Source organism: Podarcis pityusensis (genome assembly GCF_964106645.2).
Source record: "Podarcis pityusensis genome assembly, chromosome: 3".
NCBI classification, from domain to species: domain Eukaryota; kingdom Metazoa; phylum Chordata; class Lepidosauria; order Squamata; family Lacertidae; genus Podarcis; species Podarcis pityusensis.
In genome coordinates, this window is record NC_138026.1 from 63,543,835 (window position 1) to 63,559,987 (window position 16,153).

The 16,153-nt window shown below is 40.5% G+C and overlaps 1 protein-coding gene across 3 annotated transcripts in view; it reads left to right on the forward strand.

Annotated features, from left to right (window-relative positions):
- The window catches only part of UTRN (utrophin), a gene marked incomplete at its 3' end in the record, with an annotated part of 327,288 nt that overhangs the window by 105,073 nt on the left and 206,062 nt on the right, over window positions 1–16,153 (forward strand). For all 3 annotated transcript variants that reach the window (XM_080998526.1, XM_080998525.1, XM_080998524.1), the window contains exons 33-40: window positions 487–642; window positions 1,868–2,038; window positions 5,089–5,268; window positions 7,512–7,640; window positions 7,811–7,981; window positions 9,333–9,488; window positions 9,918–10,055; window positions 11,452–11,604. In XM_080998526.1, the coding sequence (XP_080854652.1) occupies window positions 487–642; window positions 1,868–2,038; window positions 5,089–5,268; window positions 7,512–7,640; window positions 7,811–7,981; window positions 9,333–9,488; window positions 9,918–10,055; window positions 11,452–11,604 (1,254 nt within the window). The remainder of the gene's footprint in view (window positions 1–486; window positions 643–1,867; window positions 2,039–5,088; window positions 5,269–7,511; window positions 7,641–7,810; window positions 7,982–9,332; window positions 9,489–9,917; window positions 10,056–11,451; window positions 11,605–16,153) is intronic.

A 16,153-nucleotide genomic window follows, 5' to 3' on the forward strand; every position in this document is an offset into this window, starting at 1 on the left:
CTTTGCTTCTGTGTCTCAACTGAAATGAAGACTCCTACCAAAGATATCCTTCTATAGAAGCATATCCACAGATTTGGTGGAAAGCTTGGATAAAAGGAACAATTCTTTTTAAGAGATTTGGTTCTTATACCTAGATAGAATTATCAAAAGAACGTAACACTTTCATATTATCAAAATAGTTTTAAGGGAAGCTTACTTAACTTTTCACTTTAATGGTACTTAGAGACAAATTTTATGCAGAGAAAATAACATAATTTTATCTTTGTCATATTTAGCATTAAAGCAAAAAACCCCAAACAGCTATTTCTTAAAACTTTGAATGAAACATTTGTTATGGCCAGGATGTTTGAATTGATGCATTGTTATGTTTGACCTGCTTTCAAGAAGTAATATGACATGAACAAGTTTAACCATTATTTGGAAACAGAAACAGACAAACCTTGAGACATGAAACGGTAACAAATGTGTAATTCATTCTGACTCTAGAAACTCTACAAGACTCTCAGTGAAGTAAAGCTTGAAGTGGAAACTGTAATCAAAACAGGAAGGCAAATTGTACAGAAACAACAAACAGATAACCCTAAGAGCATGGATGAACAACTGACAGCATTGAAATTTCTATACAATGATCTGGGTGCACAGGTAAGAGTTGTGTGCTGCTTTTGGGCTTTGGGGCCAGACTATTTGAGGACAGTCTTCTGCCAAATGAATCTGACTACCCTTATGACCATTAGAGGCCTTGCTCTTTGATTTTTTGCCTTCAGAGGTACTGTTGCTTGGGACACAGGACACATATAGGGTCTTTTCTGTAATGGTTTTAAGATTGTAAAAAGCTCTTCCTTGGGAAACCTTCTTTTCTTTCTTCCTTTTCTTCTTTTCTTTTCTTCCTTCTTTTTGTTTTTTATATAAATGGTCAGTGCATTTTATTTTTTAAGGCTTTTGGATTGTTTTAACTTTGCACACTGCATCTTCAAATGTTTTAGTTTTACTCTCTCTCTGAACTGTCTGTTCTTTAGTACCTCATTGTGATGTATAATCTAAATTGTAAGCCACCTTGCATGCTCTGTCTAGAAAACTGGATCACCTCTTTCTATATGCTTTGTTGACACTCTCAAAGAACTCTTAATAGATTAGTGAGACAAAATTTGCTGTTGCAGAATCCTACTTCAGCTCTGCTTCAGCCAAGCTTGCTGTTCTATAGGATTGGTTACTTTATGTTTAAATATACTTTCCACCAGTTTTCCTGTGACAGACATTAAGCTAAGCAGGGACATTAAACTAGGGACACGGGTGGCACTGTGGTCTAAACCACTGAGCCTCTTGGGTTTGCCAATCGGAAGGTTGGCGGTTTGAATCCCCACAATGGGGTGAGCTCCCATTGCTCTGTCCCAGCTCCTGCCAACCCAGCAGTTTGAAAGCATGCCAGTGCAAGTAGATAAATAGGTACCACTGCGGCAGGAAGGTAAATGGCATTTCCATGCGCTCTGGTTTCCGTCACGGTGTCCCGTTGTGCCAGAAGCGGTTTAGTCATGCTGGCCACATAACCCGGAAAGCTGTCTGTGGACAAACGCCAGCTCCCTTGGCCTGAAAGTGAGATGAGCACCGCAACCCCATAGTTGCCTTTGACTGGACTTAACTGTCCAGGGGTCCTTTACTTTTACCTTACCTATACTTTCCACCAGTTTTCCTGAGCTAAGCAGCGTGTCATTTCCAGGATCCCCTCTGGATCCCTTTTTTCTTTTTTCTTAGTATGACCTTTTATAAAAATACCACCTTGGTGTTGCCAATTACTTTCACTGCTACATATTTCTTATTGAAGAAGCAGAACTCCTTATTTCTGTTTTTACATGCTGGGTTTCTTATGCAGGTCACTGAAGGGAAGCAAGATTTGGAGCAGGCATTGCAGCTGTCATGTAAGCTCAAGGAAGTCTCTCTTTCCTTGTCGAAATGGCTAGAGGCTACGGAGGCTGAGTTAGTGCACAAGTCCACCTCAGAGAATTTGCTCACTGATCTGGACACTGAAATTGCATGGGCTAAAGTAAGAAAAACTGTATCTTGTCCTTTCTCCTTTGTATTCCTTTGTGATTTAAAAACCGAAAACAAAACAGAGACAATTGTTTCTATTTCATCTTTGGAGCAACTGTTAACAAAATAATTTATTTAATAGTTTTTCTCCTTTTCTGTTTCCCTGATGGAACAATCTGTCCTCATCCCCCCATGTTCAGCTTGCCTGATGGAACAACTGGCCCCCCCACTGTTCTTGCGGGGGATGGTGGTCTCTGGACCACCCAGAGCAAATTTGGGGAGGGCACCAGAGAGGTGGGGGCTAGGGGAAGGAAAGGTGGAAAGTCCTGTTGCACTAGAAGGAATTGTTGTGCTGCTTTTTACTGGTTCAATACTTAGTCCATAGTGCAACTTTTTCCTGGTTTACATTAAGCTGATGAAGAAAAATTGACGCATGCTTTTCAAGCAGAATTTTCTGCTTAGCAAACGGTGGTCAACTATGCATTGCTGATTATAAATAGGAAAATCTTAGGCATTTTCTTCCAGCATTAGATTCTAAAAACATTGCATATGGTACATGATTATTGTGAGTGGGTAGTGTTTATCCTCTGTTCTCAGAGGTGTACCAAGGGTCTCTTCTGCCCCTGGCAAGGAGCTGTATTGACCCCCCCCCCCCATAATTTTGCCACAGTGCGAGAAGGACGGGAGGCTTCTGCATTTGATCTTGCTGCAACAGCGGAGGTGTGGCACCACACACATATACACCATACACCTCATAGTCTGAATGGTGATTTTTTGCACTCCACCTGGGCCTGTGTTCTCGTCAGGTGCTGTTTTTGCCAACCCCTATCTTCACCTCTGTCTGTTCTTCTAGGATAAGTTAGAGTTTAGTAATATAAGCCTTTTTGTTGGCTGTTGCTCAAAGAAAATTATTTAAAATGTTGAAGAATTAGCTATTAGATCTGTAACCACTATACAAAACCGCATTGGAGGAGCTAATCTCTATAATTCCACAGCAGCAACACTTAATATTTGCTATCTGTTACATGATAAATCCCCTCAGTGATGGATTAAAGTGGTTAAAATAGCTATATAAAGATATATTTTTTTACCTATTTAAAAAATCAACCAAGTAGCTAACTACACAAATATCATACTTTGTTCTAAATTTCTCCCCAATACTTAGTTCTGAGCATATATTTAAGCATATATTGTGTCTATGCTTCCTTTACTGCTTTTTCCCAAGCTGGCATGGATAATTTAAAACCTTACGCTATCTTTTAAATTTGATTGCCTTATTATAGACATTTTTTAAAAAATTGTTTTCTCAAAAAGCTGAATTGTGCCAGCCAAAAAAAGGTGTATTAGATCCAAGGCTCACCAATGTGTTTCATTTTCCATAACGTAATACAGTTCTTGGCTTTTTGAATTTAATTGCTTGTTTTAATTATTGATTGCTATTTTAGAGAATGTCATGGTTAGTCAATTATTTGCCTAATTGAGTGCAAAAAGTCATTAGCCTACAAGGAGGAGTATTGTGTTCTGAGGATTGATGTTAAAAATGGAACAGTATAATTTCTTGTCGTGCAAGGAAACTGCACAAATCCTTCTTATGTTACAATGGCTATAAATAATTGTGATCTGAGGACCTTTTTACTATCTGTATACAACATACTTCAATATGATTAGTAGTATTTAAATGTTTCAGTGTAATGTATTTGAAATGTTGCAATATCCTCTGTGCTCCACAGCGATTTAGAGAAAAGGCACTACTTTATTAATTAACAAGTGCTTACGCACATACCATTATACAAAAATGTATATTATAGTGGGAAGAATTACATAAGGTTCCCTCCACTTCATGAAAAGTACATGCGCACATGCAGACAAAAAGTAGTTTGAATTGCTCCATAATAGATAGATATATAGTTCCCCACATGCAGAACAAGAAACTTTATGAAATAACAAATGGAACTGGAACAAGGAGTAATTGCATAATAAACTAAATGGCAGAATCTAATAAAATCAAATTTGATAAAGGCAAGAGGAAGATATAAGTTGTCTTAAAAATTACAACTTCATTTCCCAACAGTAGATAATTTCAGGTAGCAGGGGCCGCCCAAGACATTTTGGCACCTGAGACAAACCACAAAATGACATCCCTCTTCCCTCTAGACCATATAACACCAGTCTTGAAAGACCTACAATGGCTCCCAGTACGTTTCCGAGCACAATTCAAAGTGTTGGTGCTGACCTTTAAAGCCCTAAACGGCCTTGGTCCAGTATACTTGAAGGAGCGTCTCCACCTCCATCATTCTGCCCGGACACTGAGGTCCAGCCCTGAGGGCCTTCTGGTGGTTCCCTCGCTACGAGAAGCCAAGTTACAGGGAACCAGGCAGAGGGCCTTCTTGGTAGTGGCACTTGCCCTGTGGAAAGCCCTCCCACCAGATGTCAAAGAGAAAAATAACCAAACTTTTAGAAGACATCTGAAGGCAGCCCTGTTTAGGGAAGCTTTTAATGTTTAATAGGTTATTGTATTTTAGGGTTCTGTTGGAAGCCACCCAGAGTGGCTGGGGAAACCCAGCCAGATGGGTGGGGTATAAATAAATAAATAAATAATAATTGTGAAGATTGATATTAGGAACAAGGGCAGAGTGGGGGAATAAATATGTACATTGGGATCTGTTACCCCTGTGGATCGTGCTACCTGAGATAGTCACCTCACCTTGCCTCATGGGTGGGCCAGCCCTGTCCATTAGTCTGTATGATCACAGAAATGCAGACCTGTCAAATGGTCCCAATAACTTCACAATGCTTCAATTGCCTTTTATTGAAGGGGAATTTTCATGCTGCTAGAACTTCTATGAAAATTCTACAATTAGTGCAAATATCGCTATCAATATTAGAATACCCCGTGGTTATTTGGGCATATATGCAGTTGGCTGGTAAGTGCCTTACATGATATGAAAAGGCAAGGTGGTCAAATTAGAAACATGGTCATATGCTATGAATGCATTTGATGCCATCTTTGACTTTGCAATCATGAAGAATTTGGTTCTGTTAATAGTTTCTGTTGCCTTTTAGAATGTGCTGAGAGAACTGGAAAGGAAGAAGGTTGATCTTAACAGTGTAACAGAGAGTAGTGCAGTACTTCAGACCTTAGTGGAAGGCAGTGAGACGACTTTGGAGGAAAAGCTCTGTGTTCTTAATGCTGGATGGAGTAGAGTCCGAACTTGGACGGAAGATTGGTGCAATACGCTTTTGGTAAGCTTATATGCAATTTTTACTTTACAATATTTGCTGCCTTTAAAAATATTTTTTTATTAGCTGAGTTATCTGTCTGACATTAAGATTTCCAAAGTGTAATTAGCTTCAGCAGAATAAGGTTCATTATGATAGCCTTCTCACTGTGTGTACTGTCACAAAGCATAGAAATTCCTGTGAAGAGAGAAGATATCAGCATGCCCAGTAGATGTAGGATTGAAGATACTTAATAAGAAAGGTGAGGGGCCAATATAATTTTAAAATGTGTCATGAATTTTAGAAGATCATTTCGCTCAGTTTAAAATGTGCCTACCTGAACTTTGTAAGATTCTTGCTATCTAAACGGCGAGTTTTAATAGCCTTTACTTTTTGACATGAATATGTTGTAGCCATAATCCCAAAGAAAATATTAAGAGAATCTAATGCACCCATGGCAGTTTAATTCATTCTTGTGTCCTCTCTGATCTCTGTTGTGAGTTATCTATTTATCTGTCAGCTCCCTGTTTTGAAGTCATTCACAATCAAGACTGATCATCTATAATATCTCTGAAGCTCTCTTCAGATATTTGCCTGAATATGTGTAGGATTAATGAGGTGGGAGGGGTTTTGCATATGATCCCCATCCCAAACTTTACTGTATGCACCAGTTCCCATTCCTGGAATGAGAGGAAGACAAGGCAGAAGTTCAGATCATGGGAGAATTCCAGTGCTTAGAATCTTCATTCAGATGTTTCCCTTCCATGTCAGAAGTTCTGAACGGGGAATGGGTATCTGTGAGGATATGCATTCAAACAAACATCTGAAGGTTTAAAAAAGTAAAAATCTTTCCTAGGTATCTTTCCAAAATCACCCTTGGTCTCCTTGATACATTACAGGGAATAGGGGAAATGTGATATTGTTGCTCTTGCTTGATCTCTCAGTGGCTTTTGATACTGCAGTATCCTCCTGGACCATCTTCATGAGTGGGGGACTGATGGAACTATGGGGCCAGGTTTATAGAATAGCATTGGGGGAATTTTGTGCCAGCCTCCTGCCAATTGTGCTGTTCATTGCTGTAGGGCAATAAGGGATATTATGATAGCTTTCTCACCATGTGTTCCCAGTGCTATTCAATATCTATAAGAAGCTGCTGTGAGTGGTAATTGGGAGATTTGGGGCACGGTGCCATCAGATTGCTGATGATGCCCAGCTCTATTTCTGTTACACCTGAATCAGGAAAGGCTGTGGCTGTTTTAAACGGGTGCCTGGATGCAGTGATCGGCTGAATGAAGGGCAACAAACTGAGACTGAATCCTAGCTAGATGGGGGACTGTGGTGACTGGCTCCCAGGTACAGGAGTTGGGGAGTTTACTGGTTCTGGTTGGGGTTGCACTCCTCTGAAGGAACAAGTTTATAGTTTGGGGGTGCTCCTCGATCCATCACTGGAAGCTCAGGTGATCTCTGTGGGGATGCCTGTTATCAGCTTAAGCTGTACGGCAACTGCACCCTTTCCAGGACATGGATAGTTTAGCTGCTATTGTTCATGCGCTGGTAACCTCAGAATTTATGTTGAATCAAAGCATAAGGTGAACACACTACAGAATTTCACCAGTGCTTTAAAAGTTGATACCTTTGCTTCTTTATCTATACTTTTGCAATCTGAAAACCTTTGCTATAAAGTGTTACTATCAGAATAAACCAGTTCTTTAAAAATCAAGAACTTTTGGAAATCCAATTTCACAACCATGTATTCTTTTATCAGTGAAATAATCATTTATGTAAAGTTGACAGAAAGCAATCTATAATGAGCAGCGTTGTTTGAATATGTTAAGGATTTGTTATGTGTTTGAGCATACTGGTTTACTCATTGGCTATTAAACCCTGTTATGATGTGGGGATATGAATGCTGCATATTTTCTATGCTCTTTGGGGAGGTATGTTCTTAGGGAGAGGTGAAGTGGGTCTGGGCAGGCTTTATCCTGTAGCAAAAATATGGATGCAGGAGATAGAAAATAGTGCAAAAGGGGAAAGGATGCGGATTTAATACCTTCTAAATTTTAGTCTAATTTTCTTTTTGAATTGAGTATGCAAATTTATTGTAAACTGTCCAGAGGTCTTGGCATGGACTGGACCAGAAATCTAAATAAATGTAGTGATGACTATCTATTGCTAAGTGTTTCCTGTTAATATGCAGCATTTTTTCATTTTATTGATCATTCTCTAGGTATTTCTTTCATTGATTTATCCTTGTCTTTGCTGTCCAGAATCACCAAAGTCAACTGGAGATTTTTGATGAGAATGTCGCCCACATAAGCACTTGGCTGTACCAAGCTGAAGCCCTGTTGGATGAGATTGAGAAAAAGCCAGCCAGCAAGAAAGAAGAGACAGTGAAGGTGGCAAACCTAATATCTTACTGACATGGCTTATACAGTAATAGTATATTTTGGTTCCAAATGAAACTCCGCCAAATCTCTTGGTTGATAACTCTCTTGCTACACTCCCACCTGTTTTATCCTGCTGTGTACTGACCACTAAGCTTGTGCTGTTTTTCCCCTCTTCTCAGCGTCTAACATCAGAATTGGATGATGTTAGTCTCAGAGTAGATAATGTGCGTGACCAAGCTATTATCCTGATGAATGGCCGTGGTGTGTCATGCCGTGAACTGGTAGAGCCGAAGCTGGCTGAACTGAACAGGAACTTTGAGAAGGTATCACAGCACATCAGAAGTGCTAAGGTGAGGATGGAAGATGTTGTGCAAAACAAGGATGTTGCTTCATGATCCCAAAGCATTGATTTCTTCCCATTTTGAAGTCCATATGTTAAGGGGAATGTAAGTTGAGCAGTTAATGTGCATATCAACTGGCCAGTGTGTACATTCACTGGGTCTCGTGGAGAATGTGCACACATCCTTCCATGAAAAGGAAATTGTGCGCATTTCCTGGTCAATATACATAAGCCCCAAAAGGCCTCAGAGAATGTTCATATTTCAGAGAAAGAATCAGCTGATGTGCAAAAAACAGGCCATTGTGGACATTCACCAGGCCTCGTGGAGACTGTGCACATAATCCTTCCATGAAGATGGAATTATGCACATTTCCTGGTCAGTAGACATAATCCCTAACAGCTCTTGGGTAATGTGCCCATATTGACTGGATTTTGCACACTTACATTCCCCTTAAGATCCTTGATCAGTTATTAATGCTTTGGTAGAATGAATGCTACTTAGTTATTTTTAGAGCTCAGCTAGGTGCAAACTCCTATTTTGATAAGAAGTGTATGTGGTAGGGAAGCTGCTTCTTAGTATTTTATTGATGAGCTCGATGGTTATGATTAATTTTTTTTTGGCTGGGGAGAAAGGTTTTGATGATAACTTAGAGAAAGATAGTACATTGCTGTACACTGACAAACAAATATCTGCTTGCCTTTGACAAGATATATTGTTTAAGTAATACTTCTTGGGTGTTCTTTTTTAAAAAAGCACACACGCATTTAATTTACAAAATACTACCAGTCTAGTGGAAAGGGTACATAACACTAAGCTTGAGATCCAACATAACACTAGCACAAGATGACTGAGAACTTGTTCTTGAACAAGCGGTGTCACACAAGCTTAACTGTCACCAAGTATCATAATAATAGTGGTTGTGCTAAGGATTTCGCAACATATTTTACAGAATACAACTGTTGCAGTGCACTAAGAATGAGGCTCCCACTTGCAGAATGCCTGTTCCTTGAACAGGCTGTTACAACTGGATGTCACCCGTTGGCTTTTGATATGCCTCCAACTCTCCAGAAGCATATAAGTTAGGCCTTGAGTATCCCAATTACTCATGACTAGGCATTTCCTTAGCCTGGGTCTCTGGGAATGGGAATCAGCTTATCACTCTCAGCCTTATTCTGCGTTCTTAGGTGCAGCTTAGTATTTTTCATTTTTCAACTGAGCCAGTGAAACAGGATAATCTGTAGCCTAAGTTCTCCTACACTGCAAAATCTGATTCTGAATGTGATGTTCATGTGCAACTTTACTGATGCAGTTATTTAGGCATTAATCAATGTGTGTTTTTTGCCTTCCCATTTGCCATCAGATGCTTTTCAGTCAGGAGGCTCATAAAGTGTTTGTCAAGCAAGGGACCCATGGAATTGCAGTGGATTCTGCAGACATTGATAAATTCGAAAGTGAGTTACAGGATATGCTGAAGGTTGTAGAGAAACACATGGAATCAAAGGAAGATGATGAAAAGGTGTGTGAGATTAGAATGAAACAGATTATTGCACTTGCCTTTATTAAACATATTTTCAGCTATTCTTCTGTACATTTTTATGCATGTTTCTCTTCACAGATACTGGGTTGTGTTCAGTGTAGCACTTATGTGAGCGGAATGAATTATGCTGCAGAAAGGGACTTTCCATCCTTTCCCTCCCCCTGTGCACCCCCTAAACCTTTCCTGGGGATTCCCCCAACATTCTAGAGCAGATTTTGGGAAGGTGTAGGGTGGATGTGGTTAGGAGAAGGAAGAGTCCCATTACGGAAATGGAAGTTGTTCTGTTCATGCATTTTTATTTTTATTTTGGTTGAATACTGCCCGTTATATCCATTTTGGGAGGAAGGGGAATATTTTCCCTTAAAGTATCATTAACGGTTTAGTGTTCTTGTGCTGTTATCATTTTAGTTGGATGAAGAGAGGGCTCAAATTGAGGATGTTCTACAAAAAGGTGAAAAGCTACTGCAACAGCCAATGGAAGAGAGCAGGCATGAGAGAATTCGTTTGCAGCTTCTGCTTCTGCAGACCAGGCAAAGCAGCGCTAAGGTGAAGCTATTGTGTTCTTCCTCCACCCACCCATCCAATAGGATAGACATCTGCAGTATACAGTGGTGCCTCGCAAGACGAAATTAATCCGTTCCGCGAGTCTCTTCATCTTGCGGTTTTTTCGTCTTGCGAAGCACGGCTATTAGCGGCTTAGCGGCTATTAGCGGCTTAGCGGCTATTAACGGCTTAGCGGCTTTAAGAAAAAGGAAACAAACTCGCAAGACGTTTCGTCTTGCGAAGCAAGCCCATAGGGAAATTCGTCTTGCGGAACGACTCAAAAAATGGAAAACTCTTTCGTCTTGCGCGTTTTTCATCTTGCGAGGCATTCGTCTTGCGAGGCACCACTGTAGTTTCCTCTCTCCTAAGCAACATGTGCCTGCCTGCATCAGAAAACTCTGTAACTCTCACGCACACACCCATGTCCAACTTCTGATTTTTCATTTCATTGACACAGATGTCTTTTCAAGCCAGGTGCACATGGCTTTCCACTTCTGATATATTGGAATCTTTTCTCTCATCACCCTGAAACTAGGATGGTTAAATGGATGAATTAGTCATTAAATGTTTTAGTTCTGCCCAAAACCCAGTACTCTCTGCACACAATTATTCTTCTGTATGAATTTGATCTTCTGAGTCAGCTCTTTACCCACTTTAAATGGAAGAAAGAAAATATGCTTATAGATGCATGTGCCATTGAAACTGGGTGAGGGATCGGGGCCAATTAGATCTGCAGTTGCCTCCATATTTTTTTAAAAATGTTAATATTGGGTAAAATTATTCAGCTCTTTCATTCTTGTCTGTGACTGATGAAAGGCAGAGCCCTGTTTCTAATTCCCTCTCATCTTTCCCAATGGTACCAGAGAGTTCCATATTAGGCTCATAGAAACTGAGTAGGTGTTAGCCCCCACCCCCAGCCACAACTTAATTTACACCAGCATGGCGGTAAGGGAAATGGGGGTGGGACAGAAGAGGGGTTGCATTTTTTAAAATTTCTGGATTACTGATGTACCATTCAGCATTTGAGAAGCCTCTTCTTCAACCTGGCAAGATCCTGTTTTGCCTCAGATGCCTTCAAGGAACCCCACCTCCAGCCGAAGATTGGGGAACCATTTAAATTTGGTGCCTGGGAAATAGGCAAATTGATCCTTGGTAGAATTATTTTTCAAATAAGGCAATCTGTGTTAAGACAGAAATTGGTGATTGTGGCAGCATGCAATATCAACCCATCTCCCTGGCAGATGTTGTTTGGGGTCGTAATTGTCAACAAATACTTTTGCCATTTCAGCTTGCACTTCTTTTGTAGATTTCTAAACATCTGTGATTGAACATGCACAACTGCTTTTCTGCTGCTTTTGTCAACCATTTGTTTTATATTCCCTTCATTCTTTGCTTATAGGAACTTAGGTCATTACAAAGGAGACAGGTGGTGGAGCTCTCCCCTTCATTCTCCCAATATAAGACAGAACAAGACAGTCATTTGCACTGGCTCAATGAGACAGATGGAAGCCTTTCTGGAACAGAGGAAGCAGAAGATGAGGGGAGGTTGCAGGTAGATCTTATTTATTGTGGAAAAAATATTTTAAAAACTTTCCCTTTAAGTTACACTAACAGACCATCTAGCCAATATACTTTCACTACCAGTACTGTAACTGTTACTAGAGGATGGGGTTTTTTTAGGGTTTTTTTGTCAATAATGTCATCATATTATTGACAAAATAAAATTGTCAATAAATTCTAAAATGGGCCACTGCACAAAATTTACCCTTTGGTAAAGGACGCTGATAGAGGATCTGTCCACCTAGCTGGAGTTTAATGTTTTAGACCCCACTAAGGAAGAGGACACATTGCTATAACTGGGCTACAAGAACTTGCCATCTCTTTTTGAAATGTTACATTGGCCATTAACACATTCAGTTGTGAGTGGACCCAGCAATGTTATGACTGGGTTTTGAGGCTAGATCTGTACAGGGTAGCGAAAGATCAGATTCGAAAGCATATTTACTTACATTCAGGTTGCTGCATTTCAGATAAATTATTTATCAATAGTATGTGAAATCTTGAGAGAAGTGGATCTTCTTTATCTATTTACTATATTTTCAGTCTTGTTTTTCAGATAATTGTCTGCTAATGTTTCTCATATTAATCAAAGAGAGAAAGAGGGGGAGGGGGACGAGAGAGAGAGAATGAGAGAAAGACCCTGTCATTTGGTTTATAAACTATGGTAAAAAGGCAGGAGAAGAGGGAAAAGGTGAAGGAGGGAGATTACCGTAAATTTCGCTCTATAACACGCAGATTTTTTGTCCTAAAAAGTAAGGTGAAATGTCTGTGCGTGTTATTGAGCGAATGTGTGGTCCCTGGAGCTGACTCGCCGAAGCGCAGGGGCAAAATAGGCAAAAATAAGATCGGGCGGGCGGACGGAGGGAAGAGGGAAGGCAGAAGCTTTCCTGCATTCTGCCTCAGGGTCTTACTGCCCACCCTCTTCTGTTGCTGCGTTTGCTCAAACTCAACAAAGAGCAGGGAATCCCCTGCCCTCCTGGCAAGCAGAGGGTTAAGGAAAGCATCGCGTCCTTCCTTCTAATTCTTCCCTAGTCACACACACTGCGTGCAGGCTCCAGCCCACCACTTCCTCCTCTCCGTGCTCTAGGGACTCGCAGGCAGCCGAAAAGCATGCAGGTGGGAGAGAGAGAGAGAGAGAGAGGGCTGGCTTGGGTGGTGGTGGGGGGAACGACTTTTGCTTTACAATGGTAGGTTTCTCATTTCTTTTCCAAAAGCAGAGAGCCCTGCCCCCAGGCCCCCTCCAAATTACAGCTTCTCCAAGCAATGTACTGCTGGAGGGAGACAGTATGCTTGTTTGGAAGAGAAACCCTGCTTCCCTGCTCGTAAGTAACAGCAGGCTGGATTACAGAGTGAGACATGGAAATCTCTGGATTTATATGCTGTATATCAAATATCTTAATCTATACTTTCTACACGCGGCTGGTAAATCAGAATCTCCTGAGCCAGGAAGATTACAGCATCTCTCCTCTCCCCTTCATTAAAAGCCTAATACTCTTCTTTGAAGAAGTATAACGTGAGAATGTTTTTTATATATATATTTTTTAAAGTTCTTTTCCTCATTGTGTGCTATACACTGATAATTGCTGCCACAATAACAATTGATTGAAAATGGAATTTAGTCTCCCCCCCCCCCACCCATAGAGAGCTGTTCTTCAAACGTTTAGCCTTAATACAGTGGCTGATGTAATACCCTTCTGCTTCACTAGGCATTTTATATAGGGACATTAAAATTGATTTTCTACATCTTGGCAGATGAAAAAAAGTGTGTTACATGCCCTATTGCCCCAAAGTGTGCAAGCACAGAGCAAAGGTTGCAGTGACAGAGGTGGCCAAAAAAGAAATACCGTAAATAAAAAAGAAATCATACTTCGTATATCCTGTCTGGCTTGGGGGGGGGGGACTTTTGCTTTCCTTCCCTCCCCATTTAAAACGTGGTGACAAAGCACGGATCCACATGGATCCTCAGGATTTTTGCATTGGGTCACCCCAAATTCACCATCAGATCACATTACATGTCCATGGCTACGGTCTGTACCAAAAAAATCACGCACCCACTGTTGCCTGGGGCTGCAATGGTGCAAAAACGTGGTTACAAAGCATGGATCCACAGGATCTTTGCACTGGGTCACCTCAAATTCACCATCAGATAACATAGCATGTCCATGGCTACAGCCTGCACCAAAAAAATCACGCACCCACTGTTGCCTAGGGTCGCAGTGGTGCAAAAACGTGGTTACAAAGCATGGATCCACATGGATCCTCAGGATTTTTGCATTGGGCTACTCCAAACTCACTGTCAGATCACATGTCTGTGGCCACAGCATGAACCACAAAAATCATACATCCACTGTTTCATTTAGAATATTTTTTTTCTTGTTTTCCTCCTCTAAAAACTACGTGCGTGTTATGGTCGGGTGCGTGTTATAGAGCGAAAAATACGGTACTTATTCAAAGCCAGAACAAAGCGGTGAGCTGTGAGAGGGCATTTATATCCAGTTCAGGCAAGGTTGATCTTCATCTGCTTGAATAGCAATTGGTGACTTTGGTCCCTTTGGCCAATGGATGAGGCCAGAGTGTTCTTTCTTCTTACTTTAGCAGTCCCAGGGGCTAAACACAGCTAAAGCTGAGTATTTTTTCAGGCAGGATGGGGAGAAGTAAGCTCTTTGTAGCTGCTTCTTATTTGGCTGATGGTAAAGGGCAGTTGATCTCCCTGTTGCCTCAATGTTTCTTTCGGGAGGTAGTGACCCTAGGTTTCCTGGCTGTTGGCAGAAGCTGGAATGTGCTACTCTTCAATTCTCTGGCCTCAGGACAACTGTGATATTTATGAATGGGAATCTGTGATTATTTTTATCTCTGTTCATTAGCCATCTCTTCTTAAGGCTTTTCCTGGGCCTTTCAAGTTTTCCTTGTGTTCAGATTTTGCTCACAGGTGAGCATGACCAAAGGAGAAGGGTCATATCCTGCTATGTTTCTGGGCAGTTTCTTGAGCCTTGGTAAGCCCTGAGTCAAGTGAACCCCTGATCTGATTTTGATTTGACCACTTATGATTTTATTTTGGATATTTTTAATTTGGATGTATTAAAATCTGCTGTTTAGTCAAATATTTGTGAGAATTTTATTGAGTGCAGTACTGTGATACTGACTTCAGAAAGCTTGTCTGTTTCAATTATTCATACATACAAAGCTTTTCATTTTCCATTTCTAATGCGTCCACTTTTCTCAAATATTTAGTCTGTCATAAGAATTGTTGTTATATTTTATATAATAGTGAGGAGTCGTCTGAAGCAGTAAGTAATTTTTTGGACAAGCTTGTGCATTAGGCAATCTGTCAAATACTTTTGCATTTCTGGTTATGGGACTTTATAATTAAATGAATCAATCTCTTTATGACTCTCCTATAACTTTAAAGCCCAGAGCCAATTATTGAAGAGAACATAGAATGTGAAAGACTCAAATTCAAGCTTATGCAGCATAGAATAATGATGCCTAAAGTCCTCCCAATTTAGTGCCCTGTTTTGTCAGCAGCTACCTCCATTTCTTTCCATGGAGCTAACAGCAGCTTTAAAGTCAGGGAATTTAGGTTGGGATGATATAGTGTGAGGAGAATGGGTGACAATTATTTTCTTACAAAAAGGGCTGAAATTGGTGAATTAATATGAGAGTGAAGGCGGCCAGCAACAGGTTTGGATCAGTTTTACCCCACAGAAAATGTATTTAGGAAAAGTACCAGTCGTTGCTTTGTAGCAGCAAATCACCTCCCTTCTGCACACTGGACTTTGCATAGGAAACCTCCTGTTAAGAATTGATGTCAGCATGCAAATATCAGACAGGGTGGGAGCCTGATTGTCACCCCCATTCTCCTTTGTACAGGTAGTGCTCAAGTAATGAAGAGAAATCAAAAAGATGGATTTGCGTGTGTAGAGCTGCACCAAGTATTAATCATTGGTTTGCGGTTTATATTTTAAAAATATTTTATATGAATTGCCCCAGTCTATTTTTCTAGCTCAAATGCCCTTTGTTTGTGTAGGATCTGGAAAATCATAGTTGCTTTCTTCTCTGAATTGAACCTTGAACATAAGGCTGCTGAGGTTTCATTAATTTTTGGCATACTGTAGGTGACAAAACAGCAATTGATCAATAGTACTGCAACTTGTTTAACATTTCTTTGTTGGAGACCTTGTTGATGACCTTCACTCTGCACTGGACTCTGATGAAGATGCAATTCTGTGAATGGTGATTCAGAAAAGGAATAAACCATATTTTTGTGCCTGGTTTTGATTGGCTTCATCTTTTAGTGATTAGTCAATTGGGGATACTGTATTACCTAGCTCATTGCATCTGGTATAAGGTTGGCTTGGTAACCATTCATACACCAAACTGAGCTCCTTGGAGGAAGGGCAGAATACAACTTTGATGAACAGAAGCAGATAATTGCTGTTCCCCTTTGAATGAACTGCCTTTGGGGATCAGACCAAGGTCTGTCTCGTCCTGTGTTATGCTTCCAGCAGCAGTTAACCAGATGTCTCTGGAAGCAAGGCATG